The 18,698-nt window shown below is 43.1% G+C and overlaps 1 protein-coding gene across 1 annotated transcript in view; it reads left to right on the forward strand.

The window, feature by feature from the left end:
• LOC311149723 (coiled-coil domain-containing protein 71-like) overlaps nucleotides 1–17,507 on the forward strand; it is a 41,566-nt gene extending 24,059 nt beyond the window's left edge. Inside the window, exon 2 of the mRNA XM_084186932.1 lies at nucleotides 14,968–17,507. Within this exon, the coding sequence (XP_084043058.1) occupies nucleotides 14,995–16,047 (1,053 nt within the window). The 5' untranslated portion in view covers nucleotides 14,968–14,994 and the 3' untranslated portion in view covers nucleotides 16,048–17,507. The remainder of the gene's footprint in view (nucleotides 1–14,967) is intronic.
• Nucleotides 17,508–18,698: the final 1,191 nt, after the last annotated feature.

Consider the following 18,698-nt stretch of genomic DNA (forward strand, 5'->3'; position numbering starts at 1 on the left):
ATCTCCACAGAGGAACTCTGGAGATCGGTCAGAGTTACCATCGGGGCCCTGACCAAGGCCCTTCTCCCCCGATTGCTCAGTTTGTCCGGGCGGCCAGCTCTAAGAAGAGTCTTAGTGGTTCCAAACTTCTTCCAATATAAGGATGATGGAGGCCACTGTGTTCTTGGATTTTCAATGCTGCAGAAATGTTTTGGTACCCTTCCCCAGATCTGTGCCTCGACACAATCCTGTCTCGGAGCTCTACGGACAATTCCTTCGACCTCATGGCTTTTGCTCTGACATGCACTGTCAACTGTGGGACCTTTTTTATATAGACAGGTGTGTGTGCCTTTCCAAATCATGTCCAATCAAGTTGTAGAAACATTTCAAGGATGATCAATGGAAACAGGATGCACCTTAGCTCAATTTCGAGTCTCATAGCAAAGGGTCTGAATACGTATGTATGTAAGGTATTTCTGTTAATTTTTTATAAATGTGCAAAAATGTCAACCTGTTTTTGCTTCATCATTGTGGGGTATTGTGTATAGGTTGAGGGGAGGATAATTTAATCAATTTTAGAATAAGGCTGTAATGTGGAAAAAGTCAAGGGGTCTGAATACTTTCCGAATGCACTGTATCTTTATCGACCGACTGGGTGCCGCTAGTGTATTTATTGTTCAGTATTTCGAAACGTTCGGTCCGGAGAAGATGGCTGCCGTTTTACAGCCCTCTAACCAATTGTACTATTATGTGTGTGTTTCCGTGTTATTTGTAATTTATTTTGTACATAATGTTTCTGCCATCGTCTCTTATAACCAAAAAGAGCTTCTGGATATCAGGACAGCGATTACTCACCTCGTATTGGACGAATAATTTTTCTTCAACGAGGCGGCCGCGAAGGATATCCTACAGACACCCGACAAGGCCCAAATCCCCGTCATTCGCATGAGGAAGAGACGGAGATATCGTGGACGTAGGTCGGGGTGCCTTGTAAGGATCCGATGGCGAGCGAGTAAACTGCCTCTTCCATCAATCCTATTAGCCAATCTTCAATCATTGGAAAATAAATCGGATGACCTAAGATTACGGTTATCCTACCAACGGGACATTAAAAACTGTATCTTATGTTTCACCGAGTCGTGGCTGAACGACGACATGGATAACATACAGCTAGCGGGCTATACGCTACATCGGCAGGATAGAACGGCTGACTCCGGTAAGACAAGGGGTGGCGGTCTGTGTATATTGTAAACAACAGCTGGTGCACAAAATCAAATACTAAGGAAGTTTCGAGGTTTTGCTCGCCTGAGGTAGAGTATCTTATGATAAGCTGTAGACCACACTATTTACCAAGAGTTTTCATCTATATTTTTCAATACTGTCTATTTACCACCACAAACCAATGCTGGCATTAAGATTGCACTGAATGAGCTGTATAAGGCCATAAGTCAACAGGAAAACACTCATCCAGAGGCAGCGCTCCTAGTGGCCGGGGACTTTAATGCAGGGAAACTTAAATCCGTTCTACCTAATTTCTACCAGCATGTTAAATGTGCAACCAGAGGGAAAAAAAACTCTAGACCACCTTTACTCCACAGACGCATACAAAGCTCTCCCTCGCCCTCCATTTGGCAAATCTGACCATAACTCTATCCTCCTGATTCCTGCTTATAAGCAAAAACTAAAGCAGGAAGCACCAGTGACTCGGTTAATATAAAAGTGGTCAGATGACGCAGATGCTAAGCTACAGGACTGTTTTGCTAGCACAGACTGGAACATGTTCTGGGATTCTTCAGATAGCATTGAGGAGTACACCACATCAGTCACTGGCTTCATCAATAAGTGCATCGATGTCGTCCCCACAGTGACCGTACGTACATACCCCAACCAGAAGCCATGGATTACAGGAAACATCGGCACTGAGCTAAAGGGTAGAGCTGCCACTTTCAAGGAGCGGGACTCTAACCCGGACGCTTATAAGAAATCCCGCTATGCCCTCCGACGAACCATCAAACAGGCAAAGAGTCAATACAGGACTAAGATTGAATCGTACTACACCGGCTCTGACGCTCGTCGGATGTGGCAGGGCTTGAAAACTATTACAGACTACAAAGGGAAGCACAGCCGCAAGCTTCCCAGTGACACAAGCCTACCAGACGAGCTAAACCACTTCTATGCTCGCTTCGAGGCAAGCAACACTGAAGCATGCATGAGAGCACCAGCTGTTCCGGATGACTATTTGATCACGCTCTCCGTAGCCGATGTGAGTAAGACTTTTAAGCAGGTCAACATTCACAAGGCCGCAGGGCCAGACGGATTACCAGGACGTGTACTCCGAGAATGTGCTGACCAACTGGCAAGTGTCTTCACTGACATTTTCAACATGTCCCTGACTGAGTCTGTAATACCAACATGTTTCAAGCAGACCACCATGGTCCCCGTGCCCAAGAACACTAAGAGAACCTGCCTAAATGACTACCGACCCGTAGCACTGACGTCTGTAGCTATGAAGTGCTTTGAAAGGCTGGTCATGGCTCATATCAACACCATTATCCCAGAAACCCTAGACCCACTCCAATTTGCATACCGCCCCAACAGATCCACAGATGATGCAATCTCTATTGCACTCCACACTGCCCTTTCCCACCTGGACAAGAGGAACACCTACGTGAGAATGCTATTCATTGACTACAGCTCAGCATTCAACACCATAGTGCCCTCAAAGCTCATCACTAAGCTAAGGATCCTGGGACTAAACACTTCCCTCTGCAACTGGATCCTGGACTTCCTGACGGGCCGCCCCCAGGTGGTAAGGGTAGGTAACAACACATCTGCCACACTGATCCTCAACACTGGGGCCCCTCAGGGATGCGTGCTCAGTCCCCTCCTGTACTCCCTGTTCACCCATGACTGCATGGCCAGGCACGACTCCAACACCATCAAGTTTGCCGACGACACAACAGTGGTAGGCCTGATCACCGACAACGATGAGACAGCCTATAGGGAGGAGGTCAGAGACCTGGCCGTGTGGTGCCAGGATAACAACCTCTCCCTCAACGTGACCAAGACAAAGGAGATGATTGTGGACTACAGGGGGAAAAAAAGAGGACTGAGCACGCCCCCATTCTCATCGATGGGGCTGTAGTGGAACAGGTTGAGAGCTTCAAGTTCCTTGGTGTCCACATCACCAACGAACCATCATGGTCCAAACACACCAAGACCGTCGTGAAGAGGGCCTATTCCCCCTCAGGAGACTGAAAAGTTTCGGCATGGGTCCTCAGATCCTCAAAAAGTTATACAGCTGCACCATCGAGAGCATCCTGACTGGTTGCATCAGAGGAAGGCCCTCAAAATTGTCAAAGACTCCAGCCACCCTAGTCATAGACTGTTCTCTCTGCTACCGCACGGCAAGCGGTACTGGAGTGCCAAGTCTAGGTCCAAAAGACTTCTCAACAGCTTCTACCCCCAAGCCATAAGACTCCTGAACAGCTAATCATGGCTACCCGGACTATTTGCACTGCCCCCCCCCCCCCCACCCCATCTTTTTACGCTGCTGCTACTCTGTTAATTATTTATGCATAGTCACTTTAACTCTACCCACATGTACATATTACTTAAACTACCTCAACTAGCCGGTGCCCCCGCACATTGACTCTGCACCGGTACCCCCCTGTATATATAGCCTCCCTACTGTTAATTTTATTTTACTTCTGCTCTTACTTCTGCTCTTTTTGTTGTTGTTTTATTTTACTTTTTTATAAAAAATAAATGCACTGTTGGTTAAGGGCTGTAAGTAAGCATTTCACTGTAATATCTGCACCTGTTGTATTCGGCGCTGTGGCCAATAAAATTTGATTTGATTTAAATACAAACATTTTAAACTGTTCTTTAGTTCCAAAAAGCCTGTGGAATTTTATTTTCCAAATGCTACTGGCTACTTAAGTATCAAAGACGGGTTTGAAAGCTTTTCAGTTTCTTCTGTGGTGTTTGAGGTGCTGCCACCTACTATACATGGCTAGTGATCAACACTTTTCTTCAAGTCGGTGAGGCAGTTTAGAGGTGTTTATTGCTAGAAAGGAACCGTTTGTATTGTCGCAATATAGTATATTAAATCAATACCCCAAAATAGCCTACATTTTTGCTATCATTAATCTACTTAAACTGTCATTATTAGGTGTATCACTTTGTCACCCTCAATGATTTTTATAGTATGTCCACGTGTGGTTGTATTGTTTTAAATTTGTAAATAAATCAATTCAAAATCACAACATGTAAGGTATTTATGGAAACAACAAAACCGCTTACAGACTCTGGAAAGTGGCAGGCTGAATTTGAGATTGGAGAAATTCCTTGCTTTTGTCTTTAGAAATAACTCCTAGTGATATGGGTTGCCTAGGGCTTATAGTTGTCCTGAGTGGGGGCTACCCTCCAGCGACGCAAATCACTCCGCTCGCCCGCTGGCAGTAGGAATACATAGCCTTGGGATTGGGGAAAGCGGAAAATGGCAAGCAAAACATTTTTGCGTACTGGGTATGTGATGGGCTTTTAGCCTAAATAGTGCATCCTAAGTAATTCCATGTATTCACCGTTTTTTAAGTGGTTAACTTAAATGCAAAAAAGGGGATGCAGGATGTAAGACATGAACCTCTTATTCCAACTAGGTTTAGGACTAACCACGGCCCCACAACATTTTGGTAAATTTACCAAGAGTTTTCATTTTTCGTAGCTGTCTATTTACCACCACAAACCGATGCTGGCACTAAGACCGCACTCGACGAGCTGTATAAAGCCATAAGCAAAGAAGAAAATGCTCATCCAGAGGCGGTGCTCCTAGTGGCCGGGGACTTTAATGCAGGGAATCTTAAATCAGTTTTACCTAATTTCTACCAGCATGTTACATGTGCAACAAGAGTGGAAAAAAACTCTAGACCACCTTTACGCCAGACCTTTAAACAGGTGTCGTGGAAATTCTAATCAAGTGAGGGACTTTAATTTCTTCAATCAGTCTTTATTTGATATCGATTTTAATTATTGCAATAATGGAGCTGGTCAATGAACCACCCGTAGGTGATTCGTTGAGAGCCCAACGAACAGGAAATGCTGACGGCTTTATATAGTGGACCTAAAAATGCTTAGTCATGGATGGTTCCACCCCTCCCCGGCAGACCTTGTTTTCTTCTAGTGGCTATGTGTACCTCATCTCTCCACACAGCTGTGCCCTTGGAAGATAGTAAAAGACAGGATGAACTGAAACTGTGGTCACTCTCAGAGGCTCTTTTCTCTTGACCGTGTGACCAAGATGAACAGAAGCAAAGATGACGGGAAACAATACGGGTGTGTTCTGTTAATAAAACTATCTCTAAACTCGAGTCACACCATGTATTTAACGATACACCCAGACCAGCTGCAGGGAGCTAGAGGGAACCATCCTTATGAAAAGCACAGCATTGGTAGTTAAGAAATCCCCTAGCAATAGAAATATCTATCAATATTCATACAGATATAATCAACAAAGCAGGGAAATACGTTAATTTTTCCCTGACACAGGGCAACATTTACAAGGCCGCAGGGCCAGACGGATTACCAGGATGTGTACTCCGAGCATGCGCTAACCAACTGGCAAGTGTCTTCACTGACATTTTCAACCTGTACCTGGCCGAGTCTGTAATACCTATATGTTTCAAGCAGACCACCATAGTCTTTGCCCAAGAACACTAAGGTAACCTGCCAAAATGACTACCGACCCGTAGCACTCATGTCTGTAGCCATGAAGTGCTTTGAAAGGCTGGTCATGGCTCCCGTCAACACCATCATCCCAGAAACCCTTGACCCACTCCAATTTGCATACCGCCCCAACAGATCCACAGATGAAGGAATCTCTATTGCACTCCACACTGTCCTTTCCCACCTGGTCAAAAGGAACACCTATGTGAGAATGCTATTCATTGACTACAGCTCAGCATTCAACATCATAGTGCCCTCAAAGCTCATCACTAAGCTAAGGACCCTGGGACTAAACACCTCCCTCTGCAACTGGATCCTGGACTTCCTTACGGGCCGCCCCCAGGTGGTAAGGGTAGGTAACAACACATCTGCCATGCTGATCCTCAACACGGGGGCCCCTCAGGGGTGTGTGCTCAGTCCCCTCCTGTACTCCCTGTTCACCCATGACTGCGTGGCCAAGCATGACTACAACACCCAAGTTTGCCGATGACACAACCGTGGTAGGCCTGATCACAGACAATGATGAGACAGCCTATAGGGAGGAGGTCCGAGACCTGGCTGTTTGGTGCCGGGATAACCTCTCCCTCAACGTGATCGTTAAGAGGGCATGATAATGCATATTCCCCTTTAGGAGACTGAAAAGATTTGGCATGGGTCCTCAGATCCTCAAAAGGTTCTACAGCTGCACCATCGAGAGCATCCTGACTGGTTGCATCACCGACTGGTATGGCAACTGCTCGGCCTCCGACCGCAAGGCGCTACAGAGGGCAGTGCGTACGGCCCAGTACATTACTGGGGCCAAGCTTCCTGCCATCCTGGACCTCTATACCAGCGTCTGCTAAATGACGTAAATGTCATTTAGTAAATGTCATTTAGTCTTTTTACGCTGCTGCTAATTGCTGTTTATTATCTGCACAGTCACTTTACCGCTACCTACATGTACATATTACCTCGACTAACCTGTACCCCTGCACATTGACTCGGTACCGGTACCCCCTGTATATAGCCTCGTTATTGTTGCTCTCTTATTTTTGACTTTAGTTTATTTAGTAAATATTTTTCTTAACTGTTATTTTTCTTAAAACGGCATTGTTGGTTAAGGGCTTGTAATTAACATGTGACAAATAAAATTTGATTTGAAATAATGTGGAAGAAACTTATGAACATCAAAGCTGCTATTTATTGCTGACCAGCAGATGTCACTAATTTGGTGAAAGACCCAAAGGCTTCTTGAAAGTCTTGTTTTCCATCATTTACATTTTCGTCATTTAGCAGACGCTCTTATCCAGACCATCACTACTGTGTTCTAAATAAATAACTCCTGGCTAGTTCTGCTGTCTGTAAAGAAATAGGAAGGGCTCAGGGCTGGACAGGTATTTTATTTCCATATTGGGGCAAGTTTCTTTCATGCGACCTGTGTGTGCACATGCTTGCGCACATTGTTGTAGTAAAGACCATAGGCGGCATGTGAAAAAGAGGTGCCGGTTTAGATGTACACTACCGATCAAAAGTGTTAGAACACCACCTCATTCAAGGATTTTTCTTTTTACTATTTTCTACATTGTAGAATAATAGTGAAGATATCGAAACTATGAAATAACACATATGGAATCATGTAGTAAACAAACAAAAAAAAGTGTTAAACAAATCAAAATATTTTATATTTGAGATTATTCAAATAGCCTCCCTTTGCCTTGATGACAGCTTTGCACACACTTCACTATTATTTTACAATGTAGAAAGTATTAAAAATAAAGAAACCCTGGAATGAGTACAGTCATTACATTACATTTTTACATTTTAGTCTGCGCCAGTCTCCCGAGTGGCGCAGTGGTCTAAGGCACTGCGTCGCAGTGCTAGCTGTGCCATTAGAGATCCTGGTTCGAATCCAGGCTCTGTCGTAGCCGGCCGTGACCGGGAGACCCATGGGGTGGCGCACAATTGGCACAGCGTCGTCCAGGGTAAGGGAGGGAATGGCCGGCAGGGATGTAGCTCAGTTGGTAGAGCATTGCGTTTGCAACGCCAGGGTTGTGGGTTTGATTCCCATGGGGGGCTAGTATGAAGAAAAAAATTTATAATAATAATAATAATGTATGCACTCAATAATGTAAGTCGCTCTGGATAAGAGCGTCTGCTAAATGACTAAAATGTAAATGTAAAAAATGTAAATGTAGTCATTCAGCAGACGCTCTTATCCAGAGCGACTTACAGTTAGTGAGTGCATACATTTATTTTTTTTAGTTTTCATACTGCCCCCCCGTGGGAAACGAACCCACAACCCTGGCGTTGCAAACGCCATGCTCTACCAACTGAGCTACATCCCTGCCAGCCATTCCCTCCCCTACCCTGGACGATGCTTGGCCAATTGTGCGCCGCCCCATGGGTCTCCCGGTCGCGGCCGGCTACGACAGAGCCTGGATTCAAACCAGGATCTCTAATGGCACAGCTAGCACTGCGACGCAGTGCCTTAGACCACTGCGCCACTCGGGAGAGGTCAAACGTTTTTCAGAATGACACAAATATTAATTTTGACAGTCTGCTTCCTCAGTTTTTATGATGGCAATTTGCATATGCTCCAGAATGTTATGAAGAGTGAGTCCCTCTGCCATGAAAATGAACTAAATCCCCAAAAAACATTTCCACTGCATTTCAGCCCTGCCACAAAATGACCAGCTGCCATCATGTCAGTGATTCTCTCGTTAACACAGGTGAGAGTGTTGACGAGGACAAGGCTGGAGATCGCTCTGTCATGCTGATTGAGTTAGAAGAACAGACTGGAAGCTTTAAAAGGAGGGTGGTGCTTGAAATCATTGTTCTTCCTCAGTTAACCACGTGCCGTCATCATTGCTTTGCACAAAAAGGGCTTCACAGGCAAGGATATTGCTGCTAGTAAGATTGCACCTAAATCAACCATTTATCGGATCATCAAGAACTTCAAGGAGAGAGGTTCAGTTGTTGTGAAGAAGGCTTCAGGGCGCCCATGAAAGTCCAGCAAGCGCCAGGACCGAGGAAGCCACTTCTCTCCAGGAAAAACATCAGGGACAGACTGATATTCTGCAAAAGGTACAGGGATTGGACTGCTGAGGACTGGGGTAAAGTCATTTTCTCTGAATCCCCTTTCCGATTGTTTGGGGCATCCGGAAAAAAGCTTGTCCGGAGAAGACAAGGTGAGCGCTACCATCAGTCCTGTGTCATTCAACAGTAAAGCATCCTGAGACCATTCATGTATGGGGTTGCTTCTCAACCAAGGGAGTGGGCTCACTCACAATTTTGCCTAAGAACACAGCCATGAATGAAGAATGGTACCAACACATCCTCCGAGAGCAACTTCTCCCAACCATCCAAGAACAGTTTGGTAACGAGCAATGCCTTTTCCAGCATGATGGAGCACCTTGCCGTAAGGCAAAAGTGATAACTAAGTGGCTCGCGGAACAAAACAACGACTTTTTGGGTCCATGTCCAGGAAACTCACCAGTCCTTAATCCCATTGAGAACTTGTGGTCAATCCTCAAGAAGTGGGAGGACAAACAAAAACCCACAAATTCTGACAAACTCCAAGCATTGATTATGCAAGAATGGGCTGCCATCAGTCAGGATGTGGCCCAGAAGTTAATTAACAGCATGCCAGGGCGGATTGCAGAGGTCTTGAAAAAGAAGGGTCAACACTGCAAATATTGACTCTTTGCATAAACGTAATGTAATTGTCAATAAAAGCCTTTGACACTTATGGAATGCTTGTAATTATACTTCAGTATACCATAGTAACATTTGGCAAAAATATCTAAAAACACTGAAGCAGCAAACTTTGAAGAACAATACTTGTGTCATTCTCTCAACTTTTGACCACGACTAGGTGTCAACTTTTGACTGGTACTGTATATATGAAAAGGAAAATATTTTTTAATTGACACAAGCTGCCTCCAATCAATCAATCAATGTCTGGTTGTATGTGTGTTTGGTGGGGGGATGGCCTGAGCCAGGGAAAGCTTATCTCTGCTACTCTTAAATGCACAAAACCTATTATTTGGCAGGGAATACTGTTTGTAGATCAGTCATTCTACATCTCTCTATTCTCAAGATGAACCATTTTTTTTTATGTCTGCGTCCAGTATGAAGGAAGTTAAGGGTTCTACAGACAATACGCAAACAGGGCCGACTGAGCGCAGTGTTGCAATGTCGTTTTTCGTCACAAAGGGGCGGCTCCTTGTAATACGCTCCATCATTCCTCACAGTTTTTTTCCTACCTGGAAATTGAGGCCCGACGTGTCATTCCTTGCAAAGACTTTGGGGCAGTATTGAGTGAGGTTTGCAACTGAAGTCACACCCTTGTGTCTACATCACACCTTTTCCGGTATCCCTTCTGGTATAAACACAGAAGAGATGGATGTTCTGCTACTTTGCTTCTGCTACTTGCAAGCTTCCTGTTTTGTGCTTTCTATTTTTAGATTTGCTAAGCGCAATTATGTCAATATCCAGTTTGGAGGAGTGTCTGTGCGAGCTGGTGAGACAATACGAGAACCTTTACAACCCTTCGATGCCGTTGTATTCGGGCAAGCAAAATACAACTGCTGGAGGGAGATATCACAATTTTTTTACACAGATACTGATATCAAAGAAACATGAGAGATTCGGACCAGTATGTTCACGATCTAAAAAGGGTGAAGGAGATGAGGAGGGGGTCTGCTGCTGGTGTGTGTCCCACCGATTGTCAGACAACCGGATTGGCTTCGTGTTCACATACAACATCGTCAGACCGACACCAATATGCCAGATACGGTACGTACTCGTCATGCAGCCGAGTCCTTTTGTATAGTCAGTGTGTGTTTTATGATCTTATGTTTAGCAGACCTAGTTAGAACATGTGAAATCAGCTATTTTCTGGATGGGAGAAATTGTGAGTGGGAAATATTCAGTGCCTGTGTTGTCATAACGATAGCAGGGCTAGTACGAACATCGGAAAACCGACTGTGTTAATTAGATTGAGATGTGTCGTGGTAATTATTCTAATCAAAGGAGAGACTTTTAGATTTCCTCAACCATCAAACTTGAATAATTACTGCAGTAATGGAGCGTTAACGGTCACCCAATGGTGTAGAGTTAAGGCCCAAATAAGCAGGGTTAGGTTACAACTTTTTATAGTCTTTCTGAGTCCTTGTGACGAAGAACAGATATGCGATATCATACAAAGGTACATTGTGGTCTCATGCAACAGACAGCAAGATTTACATGTCTCTAGTTCATTTACTAATTGTTTATACAGAAATACTAATGTAACATAGGATACTAAGTCCTTCCCTTAATTTATGAAGTCCAGTGTTGATTAATAATCTGGAGGGAGGGTTCTCCTCACCCTGGCAGACATACCAGCATTTCACACAGACACTAATGGAATGGAATGTTGTCTTATCACCAAGTCATCGTAAATCAGCTGCCAGCCAAGCTTCAGAGGCTCCTCTCAGTTCACACAGACAAAGATGAGAGTACTGAGAAACCCTAGTCTATTGCATAAAACAACCATTCGATGCATTAACAGTATTATAACAATCTTGAAATGTTTCTATCACATGTTTATGAAATCAGTTATTTTGGGTAAATAAATTTACTCAAAGGTGCCCGTGGAGATGTTTTTAAGATTTCTTGAATTGTATTCTAACGTATTTGCCCTCTGCTTGTAGTTGTTTTTTTTGACAGTCCAGAGATGGAGCTGATCCTTGAGGGCACATCTACAGGTGGTTCATCACCCCTTGATTCATCATCTCCCTGGCCTGGTTCATCACCTCTGGCCCCTCTCCACAACGCCCAGGCCCTTCTCACCAACACCCAATCCACTCGCTTGTGCTGTCTGCCCTGCAACTCCATCAACCTCCGCCCCATCTCCCCCCCAGCTCCAGTGGCCGGAAGAGGAAGACAGCTGAGGATCCTTTGGACACTGTCATTATGCAGCAGGTTGATTACTTAAAGAAACAGCAGCAGGAGTTACAGAAACAGCAGCAAAGGCCGTCTACGACGTCATGGTACCATGGATGGTGTCTATTCCTGCTGTTCAACGTCTCCCGTGTTTCTCACCCCAAAAACTGTTGTGCTTTTAAAGAAATGTTTTATTCATGTTAGTGTGGTGGGTAATTTACTGGAGGGTTTTTGTGCATGTTTTTTTATACTTATTTCCTCATTCACATATTACTGGTGTTTTACTTAGTTTTTTAAATCTTATTTCCCCTTTCATTACACTTTTCACCTGTGTATTACATTGTTTTACGTTGCACTATTTTCCTGTTGTGATGGTAAATAAATCTAAAAGGTCCGCAAATGTATTTGTACTTGTGGCAGAAAAATATTACTGCTTTACACGAGCTATGTAGATAAGGTTAATGTCTTGGGGGATCTGTCCTTATTGTCTACGGCTGGACACTCACCCATGTACCAAAGCAGGAAGGTCTCCATTGAAAGGCCAATACACATGACCATGTACAACCTTGTGTTAAGTAGATGAGGTTAATGTCCCGAGGGTCTAGCCTTATTCTCTACAGCTGGACAACCATTCTCACCCATTTGGTATAGCAGGAAAGTTCTAATTGAAAAGGCCACTACACATAACACAAGGTTAGATAAATGTCATGAGGATCTAGCCTCCCAAAAAATATGAAAAACTAAAACAAGGATGAAGTGACTGTCATTATATTACTCTTTATTGTGATCTGTAAAGTGTAAAAAAATAACCGCTAAACCAAGTGTGTAGCTCACAACATGACAGTCATCAACCAGAAGACGAGAACATATGAGTTCACATTTTCCAAACCACAAGCCAACATTTACTGTAGGGTGCCATGCGTGATGGCAGCATCCTGGAAAGACACTTGACCTGCCCTTGTACTTGAAGTAATTGCTGCCCGAGTTTGCCGGATCTCGGAACTAAACATTTTTTCCGTCGGCAGCTCCTGCACAAAACGGATGATTCAATGATTCTCAATCTCTGCCCATTGTGCCACGGAGGGATAAGCAACAAAATCTTCCTTCAAGACATGCCTGATAGACTGGCACACTTCACTGACGATGGCAGAAACGGTTGAGATTCCTAGCTTATAAATTATAACTCGCAGCAATACTTTGCTGTGTGCTGCCACTCGCCAAAAACCGAAGGGCTTTTCTGCAGCACTTACGGGCAAGCTTTGAGTTCTCGTGTGCGACGTGAGGGGCAAGCCGCTGAAGCAAGTCGTCAAATCTGGCAACCGACATCCGAAAGTATTGAACATGTCTTTCCTCGTCAAGCCTTCGCATAGGTTGAACAAGAGACGTGTATTCTCCGTCGTCCCCTCTTGTAGTGTTCAGTGGACGTACTTGCCATTTTCTCAGTATTTTTTCTGCTAAGTAGTAATAGCAGTTCAAGTTATTGCTGTTCAAGCTCTAGCAATTGCAATTCAAAAAGATACATGTTTGCTCCTGTGGCTAAAAAGTAGTGTCGTAAAGCATAGAACATCAGACTAGTCTGACATATAACTAGCATTTGTAAACAGGCATTAACTGTAACTCCAGTATAGGAAGTTCAAACGTCGTCGCTAGCTAGAGTCAAAAAGAGTGCCTCGGCTCCTCTTGCTTGGTAATTTACTCTGGCTCCCCAAGCCCCCTAGTGGATATACACTACAGAAGGCGAACTTCCCCTCTGGGTGTAACGCAACGAAAAGAGTCCGCTGCCCAAAAAACCAGACTCCACCCACGTGCACACATGTAGATCAACGGAGTGGAGCTTGTAGCAGCCTTTTAGAGGTAGTTCTGTGAGCCAATGCTAACTAGCATTAGCGCAAAGACTTCCAGTTTGAGGTAAGTTAGCATTGGCTAGCGAAACTACCTAGAAGTCATTTATTTTCAATGGAAGCAGTCCGTACAGCTGCCACACTAGACTGCATTGCTTTGCTGCAAGTTTGCACAAGTTATTTTCCTATTTCTACATTGTTTTGCCATGCCGCATCCACTGGAAGTTGAATCTAAAGCTAGCCTACTTTGTGGCATTTTAACAGTACCTACCAACTCAACAGCAAGTAGCCTAGGTCTATAGCCAAACAATTGTTAGCTCTCATACAAAACATGGTTTTGGTTTTTAGATGTTCTTTAGTAGTTTGTTTTGAATGAGGAAGTGCCGAGCACCCCCAAAACCACTCTGCTCGGGATTTACTCAATTCACCATCCAACCTGAAGCCAGTCATCATTGCATTTTATTGGCGGATTGCCAGACTGTGGCTTGCAAAATGTGCTAAACAAATTACATTTTAGTCATTTAGCAGACGCTCTTATCCAGAGCGACTTACAGTTAGCGAGTGCATACATTATTTTTTTATTTTTTCATACTGGCCCCCCGTGGGAATCGAACCCTCATCCCTGGCGTTGCAAACGCCATGCTCTACCAACTGAGCTACAACCCTGCCGGCCATTCCCTCACCTACCCTGGACGACGCTGGGCCAATTGTGTGCTGATCGCAGCCGGCTACGACAGAGCCTGGATTCGAACCAGGATCTCTAGTGGCACAGCTAGAGATCTTAGACCGCCTTAGACCACTGTGCCACTCGGGAGAAAATGTGACAAAACTGTTGCCATCATTAGGACATTATTCCTCCGGAAATCTTAAATTTCACTCGTCTGTGAAGCGTAAATGCCCAACAAAGTGCTTCGCACCTTTTGGATCTGCTTCCGTGTTACACTGCGTGTCACTTAACATTTAGGCTAAGGTCATAAAAAAGCTATAGCCAAAAATAAAGTATGAAACGCCTGTTTTTTATGGAAGAGTAGGCTATACCCATTTGGATCTGAGTGAAAATAGCAATCGACGTGCAAACTCTCAAATTCCCAAAATTTGACATTTTCTCATTGAAAATTACTAGAATTTTATCACACTTGTGCTGTTTGGAGCTAATTTTAATGAGAATAATAGATGTGTTTTAAAATATAATCTATGGTGGAAAATGCCTCATGGAATTTTAGCTAATGTTAGTCACCCATTGTTGATAAACGTTCTAATGTTTAAAATAGGCAAAGTAAAAAATGTAACAAGTTTATTTCAGAGCTTGTAGGTCTCCCACTTCATCTATGAATACAGCTTTGTTTGTAGTCACTTTGGTGGTACGTTGAATGTCGGGTTAGCCTACTTGATCAGAAACCTTGAGGAAAACCTGACATTTCCCTTTCCACGTTTTTGATTGTCAATGATTTACAGAAGGTGAGTACGAAGTCTCTGTACATTTTATAATGTTTGTTTATTCTGTTCTTGCCCACAGGGTTGATCTCGGACGCGAGTATCACCAATGCTACAGATTACAGAACAGATGGTATATGCCATGAATTGTAAGGAAGCCACAGAGAAGGTTGTCCAGTCATGGTCACGTTTCAACTCAGCTGGCCAAACTACTCTACTGGAGACTCTGAAAGCGTTCAGTCCTATGTCAAAAGACCTTTTCGATACTGAGAAGGAACTGGCCAGTTTTATTGAGGGACTCAAAGATGAAGGTCACAAGCCTACTGTACTTAAAAGCAAAGATGTTTATGGTTACAGGTCTTGTACTGCAGTACTCAGGCCTGTAATAAAAACACAGAGCACACTGGACATTGCTGTCTCAAAAGTTCAAAAGACTGGCAAAAAGAAGGGTAGAAAACCCCATGGCAAGAAGACTGAAATCAACTATGCTTTGTTAAGTGCAGCAGCGAAAGTCGTCCTGAAGAATCAACCCACAATTATTTTGACAAATCTGTCAAAGGAGTCTCTCAAACGGACTGTCCTCTCGAAACCACCGGCCTTGGCTGTTGTGCCTGTCCAGATGCAGTCATACATAAGACTGACAAACATCACTGGACCCTCTACAGGCCACACAGCGAGACTGCAGTTCCACACAGGTGTATGGTCAGGAGAGATGACTGTGCCCAACTCTCATCGGCCACTATCTCTAACAGGGACACAAGCACAGCCTTCGGAAGGTACCGGAAACTCAGCAAAATCTGTCACTTTGAGGAGAGTGAACTTTGTGCCCTGCCCAGTCAATATCATCGGAGTGCCTGCCATGCTGCAAAACGACCGGGTTTTGAAGGAATGCAACGGAATGCCTTGCTGGAGGGACCAGAAAAGGAAAAGGACTGACGAGGGTGAGGACAAACTCTGTGTGAAGAGGCCCAGAAACGAGGTCTGGCTGGTCAAAGAGCAGTCCGAGGACCTTAGACTGAGCGAGAACAACCTGAGGTTCAAGGTGATCAAGGTCGATGACTCTATCACTGACGAGGAGGTGAGGAGGAAAGCCCAGAAGATCCTGCGAGTTAACCTGTCACCGGTCATAGAGATTCAACCACTTATTGCCTACCCAATGTGACCGGCCGTCAAGTCTTTGGCTGCGTTTACACAGGTAGCCCAATTTCTGATTTTACCCAATTATTGGCAAAAGATCTGATCAGATTGGTCAAAAGACCAATAATTGGGAAAGAATGTTAGAATTGGGCAGTCTGTGTGAACACAGGCTTAAAGTCCTTTTGTCCTCCATGTAAATGACATCGGTTTCAGTTGATTCTCATCAAGACAGTGCTTTGTCTTTTAGCTGTGCTCAGCCTGGGAGTATTGGGATTGTTTGGGATACTTTTTGGGGATTTGGAAAATCATATTAATTTGTTAATATATGTTTAGATAAGGGGACGCTGGGTTGTTGCCTAAACATCCAAAAAGATGGTTTGTAATGTTTTGTCTAACACTGCACATACTATAGACTACCCCTTGACTGATGAGTGACGGAATGGTGAAGTTTAAGGCACAATGGATGTCCCCATACGAGTTGTACCTGCAGTATATCCTCCTTTACATGTGTTTTTGGGACACTGTGAAATGTCATTCTCTCATCTGTTTTATAAATGATACAAACATCTGACAATGAAGCCATGTCATGTATAACTATGCAGCATTCATTTGCTAGAATATTACAGATATTTTATATACATCACTTTTTAGTCATGTCATTTCTACTGTATGTTGGATTAAAGGGGCAATTGAAATGGTGTGTTTTTCTGATGTGTTATAAAGGTTGTTTTTCTTTTTGGACATGATGACAGTTAAGAGTTCCTAGCTATATGTTAACATTTTATGGCTTTTATTCTCATTTGTAAAACGTTTTGTAGGCGTTTTATTCCATTTCTCTGGACTTAATTTGTAGAAGAATTGACATGGCCTTAAGAGTTTTTTCTGGAGAACGCTCTAGCCTGTATTGTGTATTATCTGACATTTACAACTATTCGTAAAGCATTTTCTAACTCTGAAATTGATATTTAGGCCTTGTTTGTTTTTTGTAATTGGAGGAAGTATGCCAGTTGGTTTCTTTTATTCAAGTATCCTACAGTCTCATTAGGTTCAATTTATTTGATTTATCCGTCCTTGACCTTTCCATTCTCAATCAAAGGCAGAGTAAAGCTTTTTCTGTGAGTTACATTTGCTTGCTTTGATTTTCATGTGCCAAATATATATTTTTGGTGCTTTTCAATTGCACTCTTTTAATTTGTAGTTGCGTTTCCAACAGAAAAGGTTGTTATGTTTTATGTTAGCTACATATTCTAAATCACACATGCTTTGAACAAAATGTCTCTGAGGCACTTTTAGGTATGTGAAGAGGTAGACATACATTTCATGTTCAATGTAGCTTAATTTATATCTATTTAAATCTTTTTTTAATTACTTTTTTTGTATGAACCTCAATGAAATTCTTCTTAACAAAGACATCTGGTAACATGTTATGGTCATTGTGTGTTGGGAATTACTGTTGAACTGTAAAATAAAGCATTTTGACCACTTCTTTCTCTGGATTACCTGGTGTTTTACATTTTAATAATGGATCATTATACTCCTAATCATGTATGCGTGATGACTAGTATGTTTGCCGGAAACCTGAAGATTTACGTTCGCTCGAGCTAAAGCCTAGACAGACTTAGGCCTACATAGTGTTGTGACATGCAGCAGACATGGGTTCGAACCCGGTTGGTCAATAGCAGTGTGAAGGAAAATGTATGTGCTTTTCTAATAACCAATTCGAGTGAATGATCGATCGTGCCTGGGAGGAATCCTCACTATCAGTATAAGCAGTTTGGCAGTAAGCACAGAACATTGTTTTGAGAACGGAAAGGGATATCTCAGTTTCAAGGTCCCAGCTTGGAGAGAAGAAGCCTCGTGAGGTATTGGTCGGTCACATGCATGAACCAAAAGTTTACTTATGAATCATGTAAATTTAACTTGTCTGTAAGCAGTATATAAGGGAACTAACGGGACTGCCCCGACAGCTCCTGACTGACGTGTACTATGGTGCGTTGAGTTTGTTGCAACCTCTCCAGCTTGCTGTTAATAAAGAATGATTCATTTAAGATTGACTTCAGGTGTCGCTGGTGGTAACTTCCACGACAGCAGCAATAACTAATAATGATCTACCTAGTGTCGTTCATGAGCTGTCACTATGAGGATATGTATTGTGACTGTTAAAGGGGCAATCAGCAGTTGCTACATCCATTTTTGGACTTATAAATTAATATCTACCCATTGATTCTTGAGGAATATAACTTGTAAATGCCTAAATGCCTTAGTTCAACTGTCGTACCCCCCATCAGAACCCCAAATATAAGCTTGTTTTACTCCAATGTTTGTAAACAAAGTAAATGTAAACCTCAAAACATGATTAAAACAATTTTTATATCATGGATGGTCAGTCGTTTTATGTGTTTTGCAGGATATAATGCATCATACTGGCTGTGTTTCTGTATTTTGAAAGTTCTATCTTAAACTTTATTGCTGACATGCAAAATATTTCAGTACTATATCAACAATGGGCTAGACTAATGAAACAAATAGAAAAATATAGTTTTTGGGTGGAGTTTTCCTTTAAGATATTTGGACGCTTCTGCTTATTGTCACGTTCTTTCTCATCGCTGTGTAGGCATACTGTTGCAAGCTAGGTTAGGGTTAAGTTTAGGAGTTAGGTTAAAGGATTAGGGTTAG

Source organism: Coregonus lavaretus, assembly GCF_964263955.1.
Source record: "Coregonus lavaretus genome assembly, chromosome: 22".
Taxonomy (NCBI): Eukaryota; Metazoa; Chordata; class Actinopteri; order Salmoniformes; family Salmonidae; genus Coregonus; species Coregonus lavaretus.